The sequence below is a fragment of the Brachionichthys hirsutus genome, chromosome 22 (assembly GCF_040956055.1).
Source record: "Brachionichthys hirsutus isolate HB-005 chromosome 22, CSIRO-AGI_Bhir_v1, whole genome shotgun sequence".
Classification (NCBI taxonomy): Eukaryota; Metazoa; Chordata; class Actinopteri; order Lophiiformes; family Brachionichthyidae; genus Brachionichthys; species Brachionichthys hirsutus.
The window spans coordinates 87482-109306 of NC_090918.1; the positions used below are offsets into that span (position 1 = coordinate 87482).

General features: G+C 48.7%; 1 protein-coding gene across 1 annotated transcript in view; it reads left to right on the plus strand.

Moving 5' to 3' along the window:
* Positions 1–1418: 1418 nt before the first annotated feature.
* The window catches only part of nav3 (neuron navigator 3), a 160435-nt gene continuing 140028 nt past the window's right edge, over positions 1419–21825 (plus strand). Inside the window, exon 1 of the mRNA XM_068755448.1 lies at positions 1419–1676. Within this exon, the coding sequence (XP_068611549.1) occupies positions 1419–1676 (258 nt within the window). The remainder of the gene's footprint in view (positions 1677–21825) is intronic.

Genomic DNA, 21825 nt, shown 5'->3' on the forward strand with positions numbered 1-21825 from the left:
CTGTGGTTGCCATGTTGGTGAGAGATGCCATCACCCTTCTGAAGTGATTTGTATCCCAGACATGGATGCAGCCTCTGACTCTTGTTAGAGAAGCAGTCTGAAAGCAGATTTGCAGCCGCTAGTAGCAGCTGCTTTTTGTAGCTTTTGTCTTGCATTATTAACATTATTAGCATAACGTATTTTCACGACCATAAGGCGCACCTAAAATCCTTTAATTTTCTCAAAACTTGAGAAAATGCGCCTTTTAATAGATCCCACCAATTGATCATGAATTGTTATAAATCGTTGCGGTCAGTCTTCCAGTGATGAACTTTGCCATTTTTAGACCTGTTCCAACGAGTGTGTCTTATAGAAGATGTGTTAAACAATTCACAATCTAGCAGTCATGGGCACTCGTGAAATGTTAGTTATAAATGTATAGAATGAAATAAGAGCGTTGAAAAGAGAAACAAATTCTGCCCACATATTTTCTTGGTTCTTCCACCATGAAATGTTCACATGATTCTACTTAGAAAGTTTCAAATAGAAGAGAATAGGTCTTTATTTACAGATATCGTCTGGCCATGGTGAGCGAAGCGTTTCAGACGGCGTCCCACGAAGCACACCCAGTGTGAGCTGGACGCTGCCGTCATCCTGTTGGATCGACTAGTGATTATTGATTGCTAGTAATGCCACTCAATGCGTACATAGCATAAGTAGACAAGTAATTAGCATTCAATATATATTACTGCGTGGCACAGTTCATGGCTTCATTATAGAAGAGGGAGGATATGGATAAGAAAGAGTTGCTGCTGGAGGGAGAATCTCCGATAAGGTCTGTAGCAGAAACCACGTAAACAACAAATAAAGTTGTTGCCTCATCAAAAAAACAACAACCTGAGACCCACTGAGATTCTCTTCAGATTCCGAGGCTGAAATAGTCGATTTTAGATTTCTACCTCTCAGGGCTTCTTTTTGTACCGTCAGTGAGTGGAGCATGGTGTCTATTTCTAGGGTGAAGCGTGCGAGACAGAGGGGGGGGGGGGGGGGGGGGGGTTCGACAGTGGCGTTGGACCGCTGGAGACACACTCAGCCGGGTCTGAGGAGCGCTGGTTCACGCCCCCCCCCCCCTTGAACAGTTTTGGCCGACTTTGCGGTTCACTCCTGATAGTGAGAGACCGGGAGGGAGAGGGAGGGAAGGGGAGGGAGGAATGCTGCTTGTGGGAGGAGAAGGAGGAGGGAATGAATGGGAGGAAGGAGAAGCGTTCTCCGTTTGCTGAGTCCTCTGGGCTACAGAAGGAGAGCGGCGGCTTCTTTCTGTTATTTTGTACTTTTCCTTTGGCAGGAGTCGCTACAGATCGGCTTCCCTTCCCTTGCTGTGCTTCTAGACCTCCATCACACTCCTGTGGTGTTCGTCTTTTTTTTGCCTGGGCAGTACCATGCCGGTGGTTGGCGTAGCCTCCAAGCTCAGGCAACCCTCCGCCGTGGTCGCCAAGCCAGTGCACACCGCCCTCCCAATCCCCAGCGCAGTCAGGACGGCCACCTCGCCGGCCTGCATGGCCCGGCAGCAGGAGCTCAGGACAGGTGACGCCACCCCATGGCTCTCGTGCCAACTCTCCATCAAGTCTGAGTACCGAAAGGAGAGGACGCCTGAAGGGAGGTCCAGAGCTGAGAAGGAGGAGAGCAAAATCTGCAAGGTTGGTAGAGATGAAGCAGGATGTGTGTGAAGAGAAGCACGGCGACGCGCGCCAGGTGTGAACGGTTCTCTCTCTCTCTCTCTCTCGCTCTATCAGGCTCGCTTTCCTCTTCTCGTATCGAGCAGGTGTTTCAACGCCAGCTCGCAATGACGAGTCGCGTATGCTACGATGATACGAGTGGAATGGAGGTGAGCAATGCATTGCTGCTCCCTCGTCACAGTAGTGTGTGTGTGTGTGTGCGTGTGTGTGTGTGTGTGTGCGTGTGCGTGCGTGTGTGTGTGCGTGCGTGTGTGTTCAGCAGCACAGCAGCTTTGAGTGTGCATTTGTAAGTATGTAGCATAGAATCGTAAAACTTCACCTGAGCTGCGTCTGCTCTTCCACGGGGAGGAGCACAAATACTGGGGGCTGTGGGGGGGGGCGAGTGGGGGCTGCCGTCTGACTCTGCTCTTTTCCGTGGTCATCTCTTCATCCTCTCAGGGTAATGTTTCAGCTCGATTACGGTTGCTGCCGGCCCTCATTTCCGGAGGACGTTCCCCATACCCTCAGCTTTCTTTAGCAGACACACGGAGATCGTTGGCGTCCGCTGGAGCAAACGCAGGCTGCTCCGAGTTCTTTCCGTCTGGGGAAATGTTTCGAATAGTGGCTGCTCTGTCCTTAGTTTTCAAATCTCCCCGCCAAATCAGCAGAGCTTCATCCATGAAACGTTCCTGTTTGCCCGGCTTATTCCTCCTCCTCCTCTGCTCCACACGGCTGCCTTCTACTGTTTCACCATTTTCCAACAGGGATGGAAGAAGAATAAGAAAGAATTCCCGAGCGGGATTCTTTTTTGGCTTTTAGACTTTTGATACTGAACAAAGCTGACGATTTTCCTCGTGACCTACAGGAAACACGGGCAGGAGGCTCTAAAGAGCAGCCCCCCCCCCCCGGCGTGTCCATGACTGAGTGCAAATAGCCTGCAGGGCGGCTACAGGGAAGGGGGTTCATCATTAACCTGCTGCTGGACTCATAGCTTAACACAACTCCCCCGTTAAAACATTCATCCATTAAAACTGTCTCTTAGTCGGAGAAATAAAACGCTCAGATGATGATGATGAATATATTTATTAGAATGTTAGGGTACAAGTACAGTCACACAGTAGCATGTATTACAGTACAAGTACAGTCACACAGTAGCATGTATTACAGTACAAGTACAGTCACACAGTAGCATCTATTACAGTACAAGTACAGTCACACAGTAGCATCTATTACAGTACAAGTACAGTCAAACAGTAGCATGTATTACAGTACAAGTACAGTCACACAGTAGCATCTATTACAGTACAAGTACAGTCAAACAGTAGCATGTATTACAGTACAAGTACAGTCACACAGTAGCATGTATTACAGTACAAGTACAGTCACACAGTAGCATGTATTACAGTACAAGTACAGTCAAACAGTAGCATATATTACAGTACAAGTACAGTCAAACAGTAGCATGTATTACAGTACAAGTACAGTCACACAGTAGCATGTATTACAGTACAAGTACAGTCAAACAGTAGCATATATTACAGTACAAGTACAGTCACACAGTAGCATGTACTACAGTACAAGTACAGTCACACAGTAGCATGTATTACAGTACAAGTACAGTCACACAGTAGCATCTATTACAGTACAAGTACAGTCAAACAGTAGCATGTATTACAGTACAAGTACAGTCACACAGTAGCATGTATTACAGTACAAGTACAGTCAAACAGTAGCATATATTACAGTACAAGTACAGTCAAACAGTAGCATGTATTACAGTACAAGTACAGTCAAACAGTAGCATGTATTACAGTACAAGTACAGTCACACAGTAGCATGTATTACAGTACAAGTACAGTCAAACAGTAGCATATATTACAGTACAAGTACAGTCAAACAGTAGCATGTATTACAGTACAAGTACAGTCACACAGTAGCATGTATTACAGTACAAGTACAGTCAAACAGTAGCATATATTACAGTACAAGTACAGTCAAACAGTAGCATATATTACAGTACAAGTACAGTCAAACAGTAGCATATATTACAGTACAAGTACAGTCAAACAGTAGCATGTATTACAGTACAAGTACAGTCACACAGTAGCATGTATTACAGTACAAGTACAGTCAAACATCCTGTCTAAGAGGAGCATTTCTAAAAAGCCCTTCCGGTCTTGTTTCCGTGTAAAGTCCTTCGTACAGATCGTCGGATCGATTTATTTCATTCCATCATTCACATCTTCTGCAGCTGGTGCTTCTGAGATTGGCGGTTTGAGGAACCTGCTAATTCAGTGCACCATCCCTGAGAAGCTTGCCCCGGCCTGTCAGTGTGGGTGAGGAGCGGCAATATAGGGGGGGTAATTAGTCTGTCTAATTGTGTTGTGTATTCCCCTGGGAGTTTTAATCTCAAGGCTTTAAAGAGGAAGAGTGGGAGGGAAGTTTACTCGCCGTTTAGTCGGGAGGACCCTTATCAAGCACAATCAAGAGCACGATTGTTTGTGCGTATAAGCGGTGCATGACTGGGGGGCAATGGGGGGGTGGCATGCATTGACTTGTTCTTCTGAGGTTAAGCAAATTCTAGCCTGGGTGACGTTTCAGGAGCTCAGCTTGTCGGCGGCGGTGGAACGTTTGTCTGTTGAGAGATCAATCAGATCATGCCAACGTTCCTGCTGCTCCGCTGGGTGCGGCTGACCCAGGTAGCCACGCTGCACCCAGTGCTGCAGGGACTGATGCACGGCGTGCAAATGGTGTGTGAAGGGCACGATGAAGATGCCCAGGCGAGCTTAATGTTGGACAGCGTTCAGAATCGGTTACAGATAATCTCAGTTTCCGTATGTAATCCTGTGATAACATCCTGGAGAGCAGCAGCTCTGCTCAATATGCTGCAGCTACTGTTAACACGCATCTGCAGGGCACACGTTTCTCACCTGATACATGTGCATGTAATAAACATGAAGCCATGAAGTCTGCCTTTTAAAACGTTTAACAAACAGAGACCTTTGATTTCTACTGCATTCCCTTCAATAGTTAACAAGAGACAATCAGAGACTGCAGACCCCGCCTCCGGAACGGGAACAGATACAACTACATCTGTAACGTGTATGAAACTAGAATGAACTATGAGTGTGCACACCAAATCTGAAGTCTCTAGCTCCAAAATTGAGGTCAGGATGGACTCCTGGAAAATGCAGATTTTAGAACGAAAATTAGGGGGGGGGGGGGGGGGGGGGCGTTAAGGTTCAGGTTCAAGAACGGAGCCCAAAACAAGCAAACAACAAGCTGATCAATCAGAGATCGCAGACCCTCGCCTCCAAGTGCCCTATCTCGCAATGTTAAAGAATCCTTTAAAACATTCTAGAATCTGGATCCAGATCCGGATCAACGCCATTCTCGGGGAGGACCGAGCCACGGACAGAACCTTGCTTGTGTAAAAATTTCAAGTCGATTGGGTTACTAGTTTTTGAGTTATGTGCTCAGACAGACAAACAAACAGACAAACAGACAGACAGACAAACAAACAGACCCAATTGCAATACCCTCACCTCCCCTTCGGCGAGGGTATATATATATATATATATATATACTTGTACTATAATTACCAGAGAGTTTATACAGTAGTGGGAATCTAATTTAGAGTCAAGCAGATGGAGACTATGGGCGTAAATAAGCAGCATTTAGCTTGAAATTGCAGCCGTTTGTTGGATGTCCTGTGATGACTCCTGCCCCTGGGAGTCATCATTGTAACTGTGATGGAGCTAATCACTTAGCTTGATGCTTTCTAAAGTGGATTTTCATTGTGCAGCTCTTACAAACGGCTTCCTTTGCTGGCGCTGTTGTTCCGCAGGGCTCTGTCTGCGTATATCGAGGTTGTTCTGCTTGTCAGTCGTTTGCTCCTTAGTCGTACTAGTACTCTCCACTGACAGTTCAATCAGTCAGTGCCTCGGGCTGGAAGGAATCTGACTGGACCGGGCTTTGATGAAGTGTCACCACGGCTGATGGGGACTTATCGGTAAAGAATCACTGGGTCATGAGATGTATTCAGTGGATGTTTCTGGTTTTTTATACGTGGAATTAAAGGCTGCATCATATTTCTTCGGTTTGACGTTACAGTGAATAGCTCGATAGATTTCATCTTCACTTCACGTGTCCCCATGAACCTGCTCTGGAATGTCGCATTCAGAGGAACTGTCCTGGTCTCCTTCAGCTTCCAATCCACATTCAGTGTCTTTCTTTCTTTCTTTCTTTCTTTCTTTCTTTCGTCTCTTCATCCTTGAGAACAAAATATTTGGTGAAGTTGGGGGGCCTTTTACTGTCTGAACTATTTACTCCTTTTTTGTATGGCCTTCAGGTCGGTACAAGTCATGTGTAAGATCAATGCATACTGACTTGTTCCTGTCTGCCTGCAGGTGGCAACACGTCTGGGGTGTATGCCGCCTCTCGCCTGTAGCCGGCTGGGATAGGCTCCAGCCACACCCGTGACCCGCAAGGCGGATAAACCGGCTGATTGAGGTCGTCTAGTCTACAAGAGGATGGCTGTAGCATAAAACATAATACACATAATACTGAAATAGTATTTAGATTAGCTGCACTGAAGTGACATTCACACCATGGTTTATGTGGTTCTTATGAACAGAACCGAGAAGATTTCAAAATACAACGCGTGTAGAAAACACTCACTTTAGAGTTTTAATCTGTTTCTTAGAATTGCAAAGCAGAGACATAGTACAGATTGTCTATGTACAGTACTATGTACTGTACTATGTACTGTACTATGTACTGTCAGTCCTGTACTATGTACTGTATTATGTACTGTCAGTCCTGTACTATGTACTGTATTATGTACTGTCAGTCCTGTACTATGTACTGTATTATGTACTGTCAGTCCTGTACTATGTACTGTACTATGAGGTACGGGTGCTGCCTCGGGCTTCCAGCAACAGGAAGCGCTCACAAGCTCCACCTAGTGGTTAAAATGGGCTACTAAACCAAAGCAATATTCTACATCTCGTATTAAATTTTAAATTTAAGGAGTCAAATTAAGAAATTAAGACTTAAAACAACAAAATGAACAATTGTGATTGGGGGGTCCTTGTTTCAAAGCCACTACTATTGGAAGCAACTTTTTCGTCATCTCGCTGTTCCTGCATGAATAGCTCTGACACCACCGAAGCAACACGGCGTTCCAGCAGAGGGTTTGAGAGGGTCCGCGTCTTGGGGGGTCTGCCTCGGCGTTCCAGCAGAGGGTTTGAGAGGGTCCGCGTCTTGGGGGGGTCTGCCTCGGCGTTCCAGCAGAGGGTTTGAGAGGGTCCGCGTCTTGGGGGGGGTCTGCCTCGGCGTTCCAGCAGAGGGTTTGAGAGGGTCCGCGTCTTGGGGGGGGTCTGCCTCGGCGTTCCAGCAGAGGGTTTGAGAGGGTCCGCGTCTTGGGGGGGGTCTGCCTCGGCGTTCCAGCAGAGGGTTTGAGAGGGTCCGCGTCTTGGGGGGGGTCTGCCTCGGCGTTCCAGCAGAGGGTTTGAGAGGGTCCGCGTCTTGGGGGGGGTCTGCCACGGCGTTCCAGCAGAGGGTTTGAGAGGGTCCGCGTCTTGGGGGGGGTCTGCCTCCCCACGCGGCAGGTTCCATATCTGGAAGAGACGTGTTGTCGTGAAGGCTAACAACCAGGAAGGGCGTCGCTGCTTCGTTGGCTCTTCATCCAGCCGGAGATGTCAGGAAGGTTGGAGAAGGTCGTTCAGCTGTCATTGATCCAAACTGCGTTCATGAAAAGGAAGCCCCGCCCTTTCACTTTCAGTATGGAAGGTCACGGCGGGGTTGAGACGATTGACGCAGCGCAAAAGGACACAGAGCAAGTTTGATTCTGCATCTTTTGTCTTTATGCTGTTAACAGTTTATTAACAGAGTCCATAATATTATAAAATTAAAGCAGGAAATGTAGGGAAATGGCATTCCATGCTGAAGAGCTGCCACCAATGGACCAATGGGCTTTAGCTGCTTCCTTCAGCATCCGTCCCACTGTTGGGTCCGGACAGGGACATACCTGAGACCGTGTCCTCCTTCCTTTGTCTCACCTTCCTCCGGTGCTTTAGTCTCTCACACAGTATTTATTACATTGCTTCCGGCCGTGGAGCGAGAACACAGATTGGCTGATGTTTACAGTGCAGCCACATCGGTTAAGAATACCCCCCCCCCCCCCCCCCCAGTCACAGCGTTCACTCCCAAAACACAGAAAACACATTTAACTCTTCGTTGGGAAAGGGACTGTTTGTGTTAACGTGAAGACATCGAACATGAACGTAAAGATGTATGTCCCTCCGCGTGGGTTCTCTCCGGGTTCTCTCCGGGTTCTCTCCGGGTTCTGTCCCGGTTCTCCGGTTTCCTCCCACCTCCAAAAACGTGCGGCTTCTGTGAATTGGTCTTCACCAAATTATCTGTAGGTGTGAGTGTGCATGATTGTTTGCTTGCCTTGTCTTTCATGCAGCCCTGCAATGAGCTGGCGTCTCATCTGGGGAGTTCCGACCTCTCGCCCGTACCCAGCAGGGATGGGCTGCATCCGACCCGTGACCCGCCGGGCGGATAAGCGGCCGTAGACGAGTGAAGGCGTTGGGATTTACACTCTGAGGTTCAACCTATTTCAGCATTAGCATTTAGCTGGAGAACATTCGGGCTCGATGCCTCGGCGGTTCTCACCTGGAGAACATTCGGGCTCGATGCCTCGGCGGTTCTCACCTGGAGAACATTCGGGCTCGATGCCTCGGCGGTTCTCCGGCTTCCCGCTGCCCTGCTATTCGTGTGTGAGGCGTCACAGCGCTGGTTGATAGTGGTGAGACTGATCAGAACACACACTCACACAGACACACACACACACACACAATCACTCACTCACACACACACACACACACACACTCACACTCACTCACACTCACTCACACACACACACACAGACACACACACACACACACACACACTCACACACACACACACACACACACACACACTCACACTCACTCACACACACACACACTCACACACACTCACACACACTCACACACACACACACACACACACTCACACTCACTCACACACACACACACAGACACACACACACACACACTCACACACACTCACACACACACACACACACACACACACACACACACACACTCACACACACTCACACACACACACACACACACACACACACACACTCACACACACTCACTCACACACACACACACACACTCACACACACAGACACACACACTCACACTCACACACACACACACACACACGCACACACACACTCACTCACACACACACTCACACAGACACACACTCACACACACACTCACACACACACACACTCACACTCACTCACACACACACACTCACACACTCACACACTCACACACACACACACACTCACACAGACACACACTCACACACACACACACACACACTCAGCTGGTAGAGCGGGTCGTCCAGTGATCGGTGGTTTGAATCCCACCTCTGCAAAGTGTCCTTGGGCAAGACACTGAACCCTGAACTGCTCCCGGTGGGTCTGGCAGCAGTCGCCCACTGGAGGGTGAATGTGTGTGTGAATGGGTGAATGTGAGGGTGAATGTAAAGCGTTTACCGTTTACCATGAGTGTGTCGTATTTCTACTTCAACAGTCTGTTTTCTTCATGTCCTCTACACTCCTTCCTTTAACCCCCCTCCATCCCTTCTTTTCGCTCCTTCTTTTTTTCCCACTCCATCTTCTGTCACTGACTATTCCCAGAATTTCTCCGAGTCGCTTCCTGACCTTCTGTTTCAGACTGGCTGTTACTCATATTTTCATCCCTCCGATTCATTTACTGGTATTTTCCTTCCACCCTCCTCTCTCTCTCTTTGTCGTTTGTTTTCCCCTCTCCTGTCCCCGTCATCAGTTCATTTCCTCCACCTCTCTCTCTCTCTCTCTCTCTCTCTGATGAGAAAAGCAGCAGGAGAGGCTTAGCACACACCTGGCTCCTTGTCTCTCCAGCTGTCACAGATAACCTTCCCTCTGCCGGACCGATAGGGCGCTCGTCTCTTTTCCTTCCTTTCCCCTGGAGTTCTCCAATCATTTTTATTATTTGGCTCTTCAATGTGTCGTGTTTAACCATGACCCAGACAGCTGCGAGGAAACATCTGGGAAATCCACAACAACCTTTTGTTTAAAAACCAATCATGAACAGAGGACAAAGCGTCTTCCCTAACTTGTGCGAGGACCGTCGCTCTGTGGATGTGTCCTTTATGTCGGCGTGCAAACAGCCAGCCTGCTGATTGAGTCAAAGGCTCCCAGTGAAAGCATGACACGCCTGAGACCAACATTTTACATGTTAATGCAATGTCAAGTAAAGATTCTCAAACGCACAAAAGCAGCATGCAAAGCTTGAAATATTGGAAGCCAGGATGACTTCAACAGGTTTGTCCATCTCAGAATGAAAGGCACGGCTCTGACGGGTCACAGCCCAGACGGGTCACAGGCGTGGATGCTTCCAACGATATAAATGTGGGAGAAGAACGCCGTCAGTCGTCCGTCCATGGCTTGTGTTGAAGTTTGCTTCTGATAAATAAAGAGAACAGCTGGCTGGATGAAACGCTGGTTCTGGTGGGATGCTGGCCGGCGGTTCCTCGCCGTACCCTCCCTTGGCACAGGCCTTTACAGGGCGCTGAACGGAGCAAGCACACATTTTTTGGAGCGGTTAACCCTCGCATTTAGACTCATCATTACCCTCAACCAGCATCGAGGTTCTCATCATTTCTTTTTTTCCAATGCAGACATGCTGGTTTGTCTCATTTTCTGCATTTTGTGCATTAAGGGCCAATAAAATAGAAAATGGAATTCATTATTCTTTCTCACATATCTCGTGTTTACTCTCAGCAGAAGTGCTCTGTGCGCCCCCCCCCCCATGCATTTGGTGAAATCCTTTTTATATTGTCTTCTAGTACCACACGCTCATTTAACATCGGGAGTTCATTGGACTTACATAGTCATCCGTGACAGGCGTAGAATAAAGCATGCATCTTTGGCTTTAGAAAGAAAACATTGTATTGTTTTATGAATGTCATGTGAAGGAAACAGTTTTTATTTCATTTTTGCTCTTACATTATTTATAAGAACCATTTCCAACTCTGAATATAATATATGTTCCATGCTGCAATATCTTGAAAGCTGAGATTTTATTCCTAAATGTGAGACGGCTGTCATTTCTCTTTCCAACGCTGTCCCGGCAGCGTCCGAGAGTCGGCTCTTCGAGGCGGTGAGGTCATCGGCTCGCTCAGCGGCGCATGACCCCTTCAGCCTCGGGCCTGTCTGTGGAGCTTCGTGGCAGCGTTTGATGGGTCCATGGCATTTTGGTAACGGCAAATTGAGTGTGAAACTGCTACAAAGCTGCAACTGGAGCCGTGAGCCGTGAGCATCAAAGTGAAACGAGGGCTTTTACAGGGTTCTACATTAGAGAGGTCTTGGTGGTTGAGTTTTAACTTGGACCCTGGCCTCCGTTCTTCCTGCAGGTGGGCCAACCATAGCTTTGATTAAATATTAGACTTATTGGATGTCCTATGTATTACCGAGTTGTACAAAAGCAAACTCCAACCGGTAATAGCCAATAGAAAATGAGATGTGATTGAATGTACCCCTTCATGTTGTAGACTGCGTGTGTTCATCAGACTTCCTCTGACCTACGGGTCCCACTAAAACGCCTAGTTCCACATCGGCCCAGTGTTAAATATTAGGTCTGAACTACTGGCCCCGACGGCGTCTCCAGAGATGTTGAGCTGCATCCTGATGCCACCCTCTCCTGTTGGTTCATTTTACCGTCTCCCCATCCCTCCTCGCCGTCCTCCCCCGGCACCCACAGCTTTCTTTTATTTTCTGGCTGCTGTTACGTTGCTCCCACGTGAAGGCTAATTCTTCCGAGGCTTTTATACGAGCTATAGTCATTTCCTCTTCCCACACAGCAGTCTTGATGTTTCTCAGTTAAGCAAACGAGCATTGGGTTCGTTGCGTTGCGTCTGCAACTAGCAGCGGTACTGCCAAAAGTCACCCCGACCGGCAGCCTGTCAATGTGGGATTGTTCTCCTTCCAAACAAGGAGCGGTTTATCCTGGTGGTAAATAGCACTCGTACCTGTTATTTCAGAAAGAGCTTCTTTACGATGCAGAGGTTCCCCTCACATGGCAACGGAGAGGAGACGTACAGATGGGGAACCTTCCTGTCTATGCGGAAGGCCTTCCTGATGGGCTCACAGGTTGAGGGTTAAGGTCTCGCATTAGCACTAAAGCAGATCTGTGAGGGTCCAGACAGTTTGGGGAAATGAGCACATATTTTCTCGTGTAATCCCTTAATAATGAGGAATGGCTGTCATCCATCTTGGGCTAAGAACAGCCATTATTGTAGTCCTAATGAAAGCACAAGAGGCACCAGGGTTCATGCGTTGTTTGGTCACCTGCCAGGTGCTTCTCTGACGTCAGCTGCTCTTTTGGAGCTAAAGGACAAGAGGCTTTTGTATTGCAGAGGTTAAAGGGAAGACAGGCAAAGGAAGGCGATGCGGTGACGACGCACGATTAGACTTTCTAAGCCTTTACACTAGCAGGGTGTCTGCAGCACTCATCGTAAATGATGTTGCTGAATGATCGTTTAAAGACACACAGTTTAGAGTTAAAGTGCTTGGAAAAAGGAGAGAACAAGCCACAGAGAATAGAGAAGACGCTTTGAGCACAATTGGAGTGAGTCAACAAGGTGAGTCATGTGGAGTGGCAACTGCAAGGTACTACAAAGCCATGAGACATGAGATGCTCACGGCCCGGGCTAGCGTGTGACCGCTACACACTTGATGGAAACATTCCGGTAATGAGATGGCTCCTCTGCAAAGGCGTGGTGAGGGGCGGGGCTTCTTTTATTAAATGTGGCTGGTTTGAGAGGACTTTCCTCTGGATTGGAAGCAGATGCAGGTTTAAAACCTTAATCGCTGCCTGCATCTGGCTCTGTCTTCTTGGCCTTGGAGGGAGAGCAGCGGAAGGTAAGCTACCAACGAGGGGGGGGGGGGGGCTGAGGATGAGGATGAGGATGAGGATGGAGGCAACTGTGGAAGTGAGAACAAATAGTGGTCGTAGTTTTGGGGATACTGCCTTGTGTCATTCTTTAAAGAGATCAATATTCTCTGTTTTACAGTTGGAAGTGCTTTGAGCAGCAGGAGGGGGGGTGGCAGTGTGGGCCAGGGGGCCAGGGGGGCAGGTCCTTTGTGTCTAAGCTGATCAACGTGTGATCAATGAGGCGACACAAGCTCGTGGGACTTCAGCTGAATGCAGGGATTCATGGCGACCACACAGGCGCCTTCTACTTTCCACTATTTGATCAGACCCAGCCGCTGCCAATCACAGAACAGCGTCTGGACGGGACTAAACAAGTTTGAGGACCAACGGAGACCAGTAAACATCGGCCCCTTTATCTTTCTGTCATCACAGATATTAATTTCCGTGGGCTTGACGGGCCATTCGTCTTGAGTTGGTGTTTCGTCAGTAAGGATCCCGAGTTGGAGGCAGCGGCTTCTACAGTCTGTGATGTTCGGCGGCTCAGACCGCAGGAAGGCCGAGACGCCATTGGACAGGCCGTATTAGAAGAGGGGGAAGCCGACACCCTCTGCAGCGTTCTTCATATCGTCCCGGACTTGGTGCCTGCTGCAGAGGGCAGCATTCGTCTGAGTACCCGGGGTAAATACCGGCGTGATGGTCGCACGGAACTCGATGTTTACGATGAACAGAAGTCTGTCTGAGCGTGGGAAGCCTCCACTCACTGAGGCCTCACTGAGGCCGTAGGGTCCATCCTTCATGCTGCCTGTGCTGCTCACCAGGATGCTTGAATTCTCTGGCGATCATGGTGCTGCTCCCCAGATGTGTTGACTGATGAGGAGGAGGAAGCCCGGCCTCTGAAGGCCTCCTCGCCGCCTGCGGCTTAACCCTTCATTTCGTTTCCCCGCCGCACGAGAGAGCGAGAGGCAGATAGCGCCTTGAGTTGAAAGCTAATGTCCTCTCCCACTTCCGACAAATCTCAATGCGATGATTGATATCTGGGTCCGTGCAGCAGCAGCTATACCCCCCCCCCCCCCCCCCCCCCCCCCCCCCGGCAGCCGCTGCCTCCTCCCTATAAGGGATTTCTAAGCCCCTCTCCCGGTTCTTGTTCTCCGTCGTGGGTGCGTAGTCAATGAGGAGAATGTGGATTAAGATTAAGACATTTATATAATCAGCAGATCAGTCAGAGTTAGTTCAGATATCAGCTGAGATTCTAGCATGCTCCTCATGGCTGTCTCATCGTCCTCACGTCAGTCCATCCCCTGAAGGCGGGGCTTTGCCCCAGCCAATCTCAAGCCCCTGTTTATCTGTGTTCTGTGACGTCACTAATGAGACGTTCAGTGGAAATCAGTCATAGCAATGCCAAAATAAATGTCGCGTTTTCCTGGTGTCATGTCGGCATGTAATCAGGTTGTGGAATCCCATCTGGTGTGGAAATTCCCTACACCCTCTCAGACCGAAGGTTGTTACAACACACGGGTGTTCAGCCAGATTGACTTGGTCCACGTAGGACTCAGCTGATCTGGCTTCAGAGATGGGGAGTGAATGCCTTGATCTTCCTGCCCCCTGCTCTGGCTTGAACTCGTCGGGTGCCTTCAACACCCCTTAAACGTCTGCCCCCTGCTCTGGGTTGAACTCGTCGGGTGCCTTCACCAACCCTTAAACGTCTGCCCCCTGCTCTGGGTTGAACTCGTCGGGTGCCTTCAACCCTTAAACGTCTGCCCCCTGCTCTGGGTTGAACTCGTCGGGTGCCTTCAACCCTTAAACGTCTGCCCCCTGCTCTGGGTTGAACTCGTCGGGTGCCTTCAACCCTTAAACGTCTGCCCCCTGCTCTGGGTTGAACTCGTCGGGTGCCTTCAACCCTCAAACGTCTGCCCCCTGCTCTGGGTTGAACTTGTCGGGTGCCTTCACCAACCTTCAAACGTCTGCCCCCTGCTCTGGGTTGAACTCGTCGGGTGCCTTCAACCCTTAAACGTCTGCCCCCTGCTCTGGGTTGAACTCGTCGGGTGCCTTCACCACCCCTTAAACGTCTGCCCCCTGCTCTGGGTTGAACTCGTCGGGTGCCTTCAACCCTTAAACGTCTGCCCCCTGCTCTGGGTTGAACTCGTCGGGTCCCTTCACCAACCCTTAAACGTCTGCCCCCTGCTCTGGGTTGAACTCGTCGGGTGCCTTCAACCCTTAAACGTCTGCCCCCTGCTCTGGGTTGAACTCGTCGGGTCCCTTCACCAACCCTTAAACGTCTGCCCCCTGCTCTGGGTTGAACTCGTCGGGTGCCTTCAACCCTTAAACGTCTGCCCCCTGCTCTGGGTTGAACTCGTCGGGTGCCTTCACCAACCTTCAAACGTCTGCCCCCTGCTCTGGGTTGAACTCGTCGGGTGCCTTCAACCCTTAAACGTCTGCCCCCTGCTCTGGGTTGAACTCGTCGGGTGCCTTCACCACCCCTTAAACGTCTGCCCCCTGCTCTGGGTTGAACTCGTTGGGTGCCTTCACCACCCCTTAAACGTCTGCCCCCTGCTCTGGGTTGAACTCGTCGGGTGCCTTCAACCCTTAAACGTCTGCCCCCTGCTCTGGGTTGAACTCGTCGGGTGCCTTCACCACCCCTTAAACGTCTGCCCCCTGCTCTGGGTTGAACTCGTCGGGTGCCTTCAACCCTTAAACGTCTGCCCCCTGCTCTGGGTTGAACTCGTCGGGTGCCTTCAACCCTCAAACGTCTGCCCCCTGCTCTGGGTTGAACTTGTCGGGTGCCTTCACCAACCTTCAAACGTCTGCCCCCTGCTCTGGGTTGAACTCGTCGGGTGCCTTCAACCCTTAAACGTCTGCCCCCTGCTCTGGGTTGAACTCGTCGGGTGCCTTCACCACCCCTTAAACGTCTGCCCCCTGCTCTGGGTTGAACTCGTCGGGTGCCTTCAACCCTTAAACGTCTGCCCCCTGCTCTGGGTTGAACTCGTCGGGTGCCTTCAACCCTTAAACGTCTGCCCCCTGCTCTGGGTTGAACTCGTCGGGTGCCTTCACCGACCCTTAAACGTCGGCCCCCTGCTCTGGGTTGAACTCGTCGGGTGCCTTCAACCCTTAAACGTCGGCCCCCTGCTCTGGGTTGAACTCGTCGGGTGCCTTCAACCCTTAAACGTCTGCCCCCTGCTCTGGGTTGAACTCGTCGGGTCCCTTCACCAACCCTTAAACGTCTGCCCCCTGCTCTGGCTTGAACTCGTCGGGTGCCTTCACCACCCCTTAAACGTCTGCCCCCTGCTCTGGGTTGAACTCGTCGGGTGCCTTCACCACCCCTTAAACGTCTGCCCCCTGCTCTGGGTTGAACTCGTCGGGTGCCTTCACCGACCCTTAAACGTCGGCCCCCTGCTCTGGGTTGAACTCGTCGGGTGCCTTCAACCCTTAAACGTCTGCCCCCTGCTCTGGGTTGAACTCGTCGGGTGCCTTCAACCCTTAAACGTCTGCCCCCTGCTCTGGGTTGAACTCGTCGGGTCCCTTCACCAACCCTTAAACGTCTTTTCGAACAGAGCATGTTCCTCACTGTGACTGATGCAAATAAGACGAACTATTCGTTGGCCTTGTTACCCCAGGTCTCCGTCCCTGAGCAGCACTGAATGCCCCGGCTGGAGCACTTTGATGGGGGAGTTGTTTTACGTTACATTTTCACAGCTTGGTATGTTCAAACCATCCTGCTAACAGATTCAATGATTGAAATGTGCGTGTTTCTTTGAATAAAAACACATTTTGGACCGTACAGCTGCTTCGATGAAGTCAACAGGTTGCTGGTTGCTGTGCGTTTAGGATGTTGCTGCTCCACACGAGTGTGTCCATGCAGCTGCAGACAGTCAGGAAGGCTGCACAGGTCTGAGGGGGATAATGGAGTCACAATACGATGATTAAAGGTGATCTGTGCCTGCCAGAAAGTTGACATTTTCAATACTTGGCTGCAGCTACAGCCCGTACGTTGGACGCCGTCTGGAACCTTTCATCTCGAGTGGGCTGTGGCTCCAAATGGTGGGACAGCACACACGCCAGCGATGGGAGGAGAGACCGGTGGGTCTCATCAGGTGGGCTCTGCTGGTGGGCTGCACCATAGCAAGAGGCCGACCGTGACCCGCGACCGTTTCGCTTTCAGTGAGGAATCAATCAAAGATCCATTATTAAAGTATCCCATTTAGCAGGAATTGTGATTTTCATCATGATTTTCTTTATTCAGTGTATTTTTTTAAACATTTCCAGGCAGTGAGTTTTTTTCATTTGTCGTCACTTTGAACAACACACAGAAAGCGATAAAGGTCAAGGTCAGATTTAAGCAAAGTGCTGCACAATTATAAAATCCCTTAAATTAAAACATACTGCATAAAACATTACAACCAAAAACATATGTATAATCAGCACAAACTCAAAACAGTCGAAATAAAAGTAATAAGAGACATATGACAAAATATACTGTGATAAATTGGCTTCATTTGTGATAGCTGCAGCTGCAGCTTTCAGAGACAAGAGGGACGCGGGACATTTTAGCTGAAGACGGCGACTTTGCCAGTAGACAGTTGGTGTACGGGGTAATATTAGGAGGGAATTATGGGTACATTTTCCACTGCTGTCCTTAAATGAGCCAAGCCCAAACACTGAGCTGGGATGGCAGCTCACTTGCGTAGTGCTCTGTCCGTCCTCAGCAGAAGACACTTCGGCTAATGTTTGGGGCTGCAGCATTAGCCGCACCGGTTAGAAGTATGTTTGCCTTGGAGATGCATGCAGAGCCGTCCGTGTCCAGCGGTGCGCCGTATAATGCCGTGCTGGGCTGCCAGGGTGCCTAACGTGAGGAATTACATCTGCGGTTGTTTCAACACGAGCCCTGAAGTGGTCTGACCAGAGGCAGCGTCGCATCCAAAGGTTGGAAGGCTGTAATTAGGGGAAATCTGTTTCAATATTTGAGCATCTATTGATGCTCTGAGACATGTGGAATTATGGCCATTTCTGCGTCAGCAATGCAAAGGCTTCCCTCCATCTGTCCTCACTGGAAAAATCACACAAAGTCTTCATCAGCAAAGCCCAGTGTCTGCACGGGTTTCAATGCTCAGGCTTCAAGAAGTCACTCTCACCCCGAGGCCCTTAGGAGTTGGCCCTTTTCTCCAGCTTAGCTCACTGGCAGCCCGTCAACATCCTCCTCTATAGCTTTCAACTTTGAGACTTTACAGCGAGAGATTGGCTCTCTCCTGCTTGCTCCTTTCGTTTTGTTGGTGTTCTACTCGCACACTTTCCATAGTCGGTCTCTTCATTCAGTCACTGAAGCCATGAAGAAGAAGAAAAAGTCAGTCCAGAGGTCACAGAAGCACTGTGGTTTCAGAATGTCTGAATAAATAAAAAACCCTGACTATGTGCCCTTGAGCAGGGCACAGGGCCTCGCTCTTCAGCTACAGCTACTCATCAGCAAGCAGCGAAAACTTCCAGGCATGAAGGTGACATTTTGAGCATGAAGAACAGCAACGCTGCAAACGTGTGCACGCCAAGTCAACCTTCCATGGACGAATGAAAACATCAGAAATCCAGATTTACGGAGAATCGACCTCACGACCCACTGCAAACACATCAAGGCCCAACAAGAGGTCTTTATGTTCTAACATATTTCTGCCATAAATCACTAAAATTCAAGAGCACTTTTTTTCCAGCAATAATCTTTGAAATTACCTCTCACCCTATAGACACACAAAAAAATCCCAACCTTGTGGATTTCCAGATGTCTGGAGCTTGGAATGCTCAGAGGATCATAAACTCCTCTGTCATGTGGACTAGCAGGCCAGGGTCAGCTAATAAGGGCAGTTCACACCGGTCAGCCGCTGAAAGGCTAGCATTCTAATGAACTATCGTCGCATGTGTTGGATGGACACGAATGAAGAATGCCGTGAAGACGAACCATAACGACTCTGGACTGGCAGAACTGGCACCTTTTCACTCACCTTCTGAAACACCTTCTGTGTTCATTGTCACTAAATTTGCTCCAGAAGATGAACCCTAACCATGGAGGGAGATATCACCACAAATATCGCACAGAATTCCGTGAACTCTCCTCGTCTTACGCAACGCTGCTTGCCCTCGGACATACCTGTGGTCCAAAGACTTTACAGCTCGGTCACAAGGTCAACATTTCAATTGTTCAGAGCTTTTGACCCAATTCTTACAAAGCTGCTTTTGTGCTGTTTTGCAAAAGGTATCAGATAAAATACTAATGATTGGCAAACATTTTGCCAAAATGTTTTGCTAGTGGAGGAGAGTTCTTCGCTATTTTAGCTTCTGCATTAGCATAGGTACTCTCATAGCCAAGGGTGCGCGTCCTCTTTTTGGTCTGTTCTAAAAGGAGCGCATGAAGATCGGCGCTCACCTTCAACTGCATGAAACAGAAGAAATGTTTTAGTCGTTGACATCACTGGTAGCCACTTGAAATAAAACGGCATATTGTGAAACTTCCTTCTTTAACAAGTCGATGCTTTTCTCACCACACACCTTCCAGAACTTCCTGCAGGTAAAAAGCAGTAACTTTACAACATGTAAATGCCTCAGGGTGTGGGAGAAAGTGATTGGCTGACTTGCCACACTTTTTTTCAGGATGTGGGTCGCACGCTGAAATATGCACATGGGAATCTGTTCTCACCACCAACTCATGCAATTTGGGAAAGACCGTCGCTGTGTGCCGAATGAATCCAACCGAGTCTTCTCCTCATTGCATGGATGAGTAGAAACACACGAAGGCTGAAGATGCTCTGCGATGTTCATTCACAACGGAACTATTTCATATCGATGAAGACAGACACGGTGCATGGAGCAAGAGAGCCCTTCAGTGGCTAGAAAGCGAACATTGATCACCGCAGCATGAGTTACAGGGCAATGTTGCTACTATTAATGGCCTCAAAAAAGGATCACAGCATCAAATCCTCATATGTCACACAGAAACGCCGCTGCTAACGGCTTGAGCAGTCTGAGAACGTTTCACAGACGTGTAAAACCAACAGCCATGAGTGAGCTCTGAAGCGGAAGCGCCCGTTGAGATATCCTGCTACTGCAAACGATTTGAACATGTGAACGGAGCGACTGGGCCTGTTGTTTAGAAAGCTGGAGAAATGGGAATTAATCTGAATATCTGATGAAGACAAGGAAACGTCGCTGATGTGAAGAAGGTCACCTTTATTTCACAGCTTTTCTGTGAGAACCCAGAGCATCCGTGCATTTCATTAAACGGCGGTGAAACGCCGACCACAGATCTCCCCTACAGCTCTCGACAGATTGTGTTTTTTGGAGGTTGAAATGGGGTTTATTTAGATGCGGTCATAATTGTTCCAGTGGTCCACTTTTATAGTGGGAATATAAGAGGGCTAGATTGCCAGTTAGCAGTTATTGTGCATGGAGAGAAATCAACGTTTAGCTTGAATGTTTGACCACGTCTTCTCCGCTTCATAGTTTGGTTCTCAGTGAGGAGCAGTAAATAGGAATTAATACAAAGCGTGGGCGGCGGCGTCAACTAAAATCATCAAATGTATTACAAACACGAGTTTAACAAACCAGACGGAGCATAAATAACTGAATGAGCCATAAATCCATCCATGCATAGTATCAAGTTAATATTTGCACACAAGCCTGAAAGAAAGACGAGCGATAAGAGATTAACAAACCTAATCATCCTAATCTGACCGTGAGATAGAGACACACACGCGTACTAATCAAAATAACGCTCAGAACTACAAAAATGATGTCCACGTTTAATACATCACTCCTTCAGTAAAGGAAGATTAAAAAATGGACTGTGGAAAGATAGCTGGCAGAGGAAATGGAAAAAGTCTTTCAGTGGAAGTTTAATTGGTTCAGACAGAGATCAAGTGATTACAACTGTTAGAACTTCTTGGTCTTGCTCTTCTTTTCTCCCCCGTTTGAACGTAGTTTCTCTTTCTTTGATGCAGAGAAGATGTAAACTGATGAGGCCTGAACTGAGGCCTTGCAGTGGCAGGGAAATACTCTGAAGAATACAAATGTATAATTAGCCCCCCATGCCAATATCTGTGCTGTTTTTTGGCAGTCACACCCACGGACAGAATCATTGGTACCCCTCTGTTAATGGAAGAAAAACCCACAATGGTCACTGAAATAACCAAACTGACAAAAGCCGTCTGAATCCCTCCATTTTCTTGTAGCCGCTTTATCCGTCTTGCGGAGAAGATGCTAATCCCAGCTGGCTACAGGCGAGATGCGGGGTACACCCCGGACGAGTCGCCAGCGCATCGCAGAGCACACAGACAGACGCTCACACCTACGGACAATTTGGTGTAATCTCAGCTAACGAGCAAAAAAAAAAAAAAACTATTCTGAAGTGGCCTTCTATGAGCCCGGGTCTAAATCAGACATGGGCAAACTAAGGCCCGGGGGCCATATACGGCCTGATAGGCTTCATAATACGGCCCGCCGAGTTGTCCAAATAATATCATTAAATAAAATGTTATTATAAACCTCATTCATTTTACCTTTTTATCTTAGTTCACACAAACACTCCATCCATCTGTTCCTGGCCCCGCCCCTCTGTCAAATTTTAGGACCCATTGTGGCCCGCAAGTAAAAACGTTTGCCCACCCCTGGTCTAAATACCGCACCTGTCGACAGGTGCAGACGTGTCACTGACAGGTGCAGAAATCATTTGACTGCAGCAATTGCCTTAAAAGGTTGTGCAAAACCCCCAAAACAGTCACCACATTCTGTCCAGACCTGTTGTGTGTTTTCTAAAGGATTCTGTTGAACCACAGTTCAAAAGTATTGTCTGATTTTCATTGGTTAATCTTTAGAGCATTTTTCTTTGAGATTACTTTTGTCAGTTTTATTATTTCAGTGACCATTGTGGGGTCTTCGTTCCTTAACAGAGGGGTACCGACGATTCTGTGCGTGTGTATTTGTGGGGGCTTCTGGGATTCGCAGGCTCACCGTGACGATACTGCGTTGGGATTCGGAGGATCTATGTTCAAAGTGGATGTAATATTTATAATGATGTTTTTATTCCTGTATAACAACTATTGTTGTGTTTT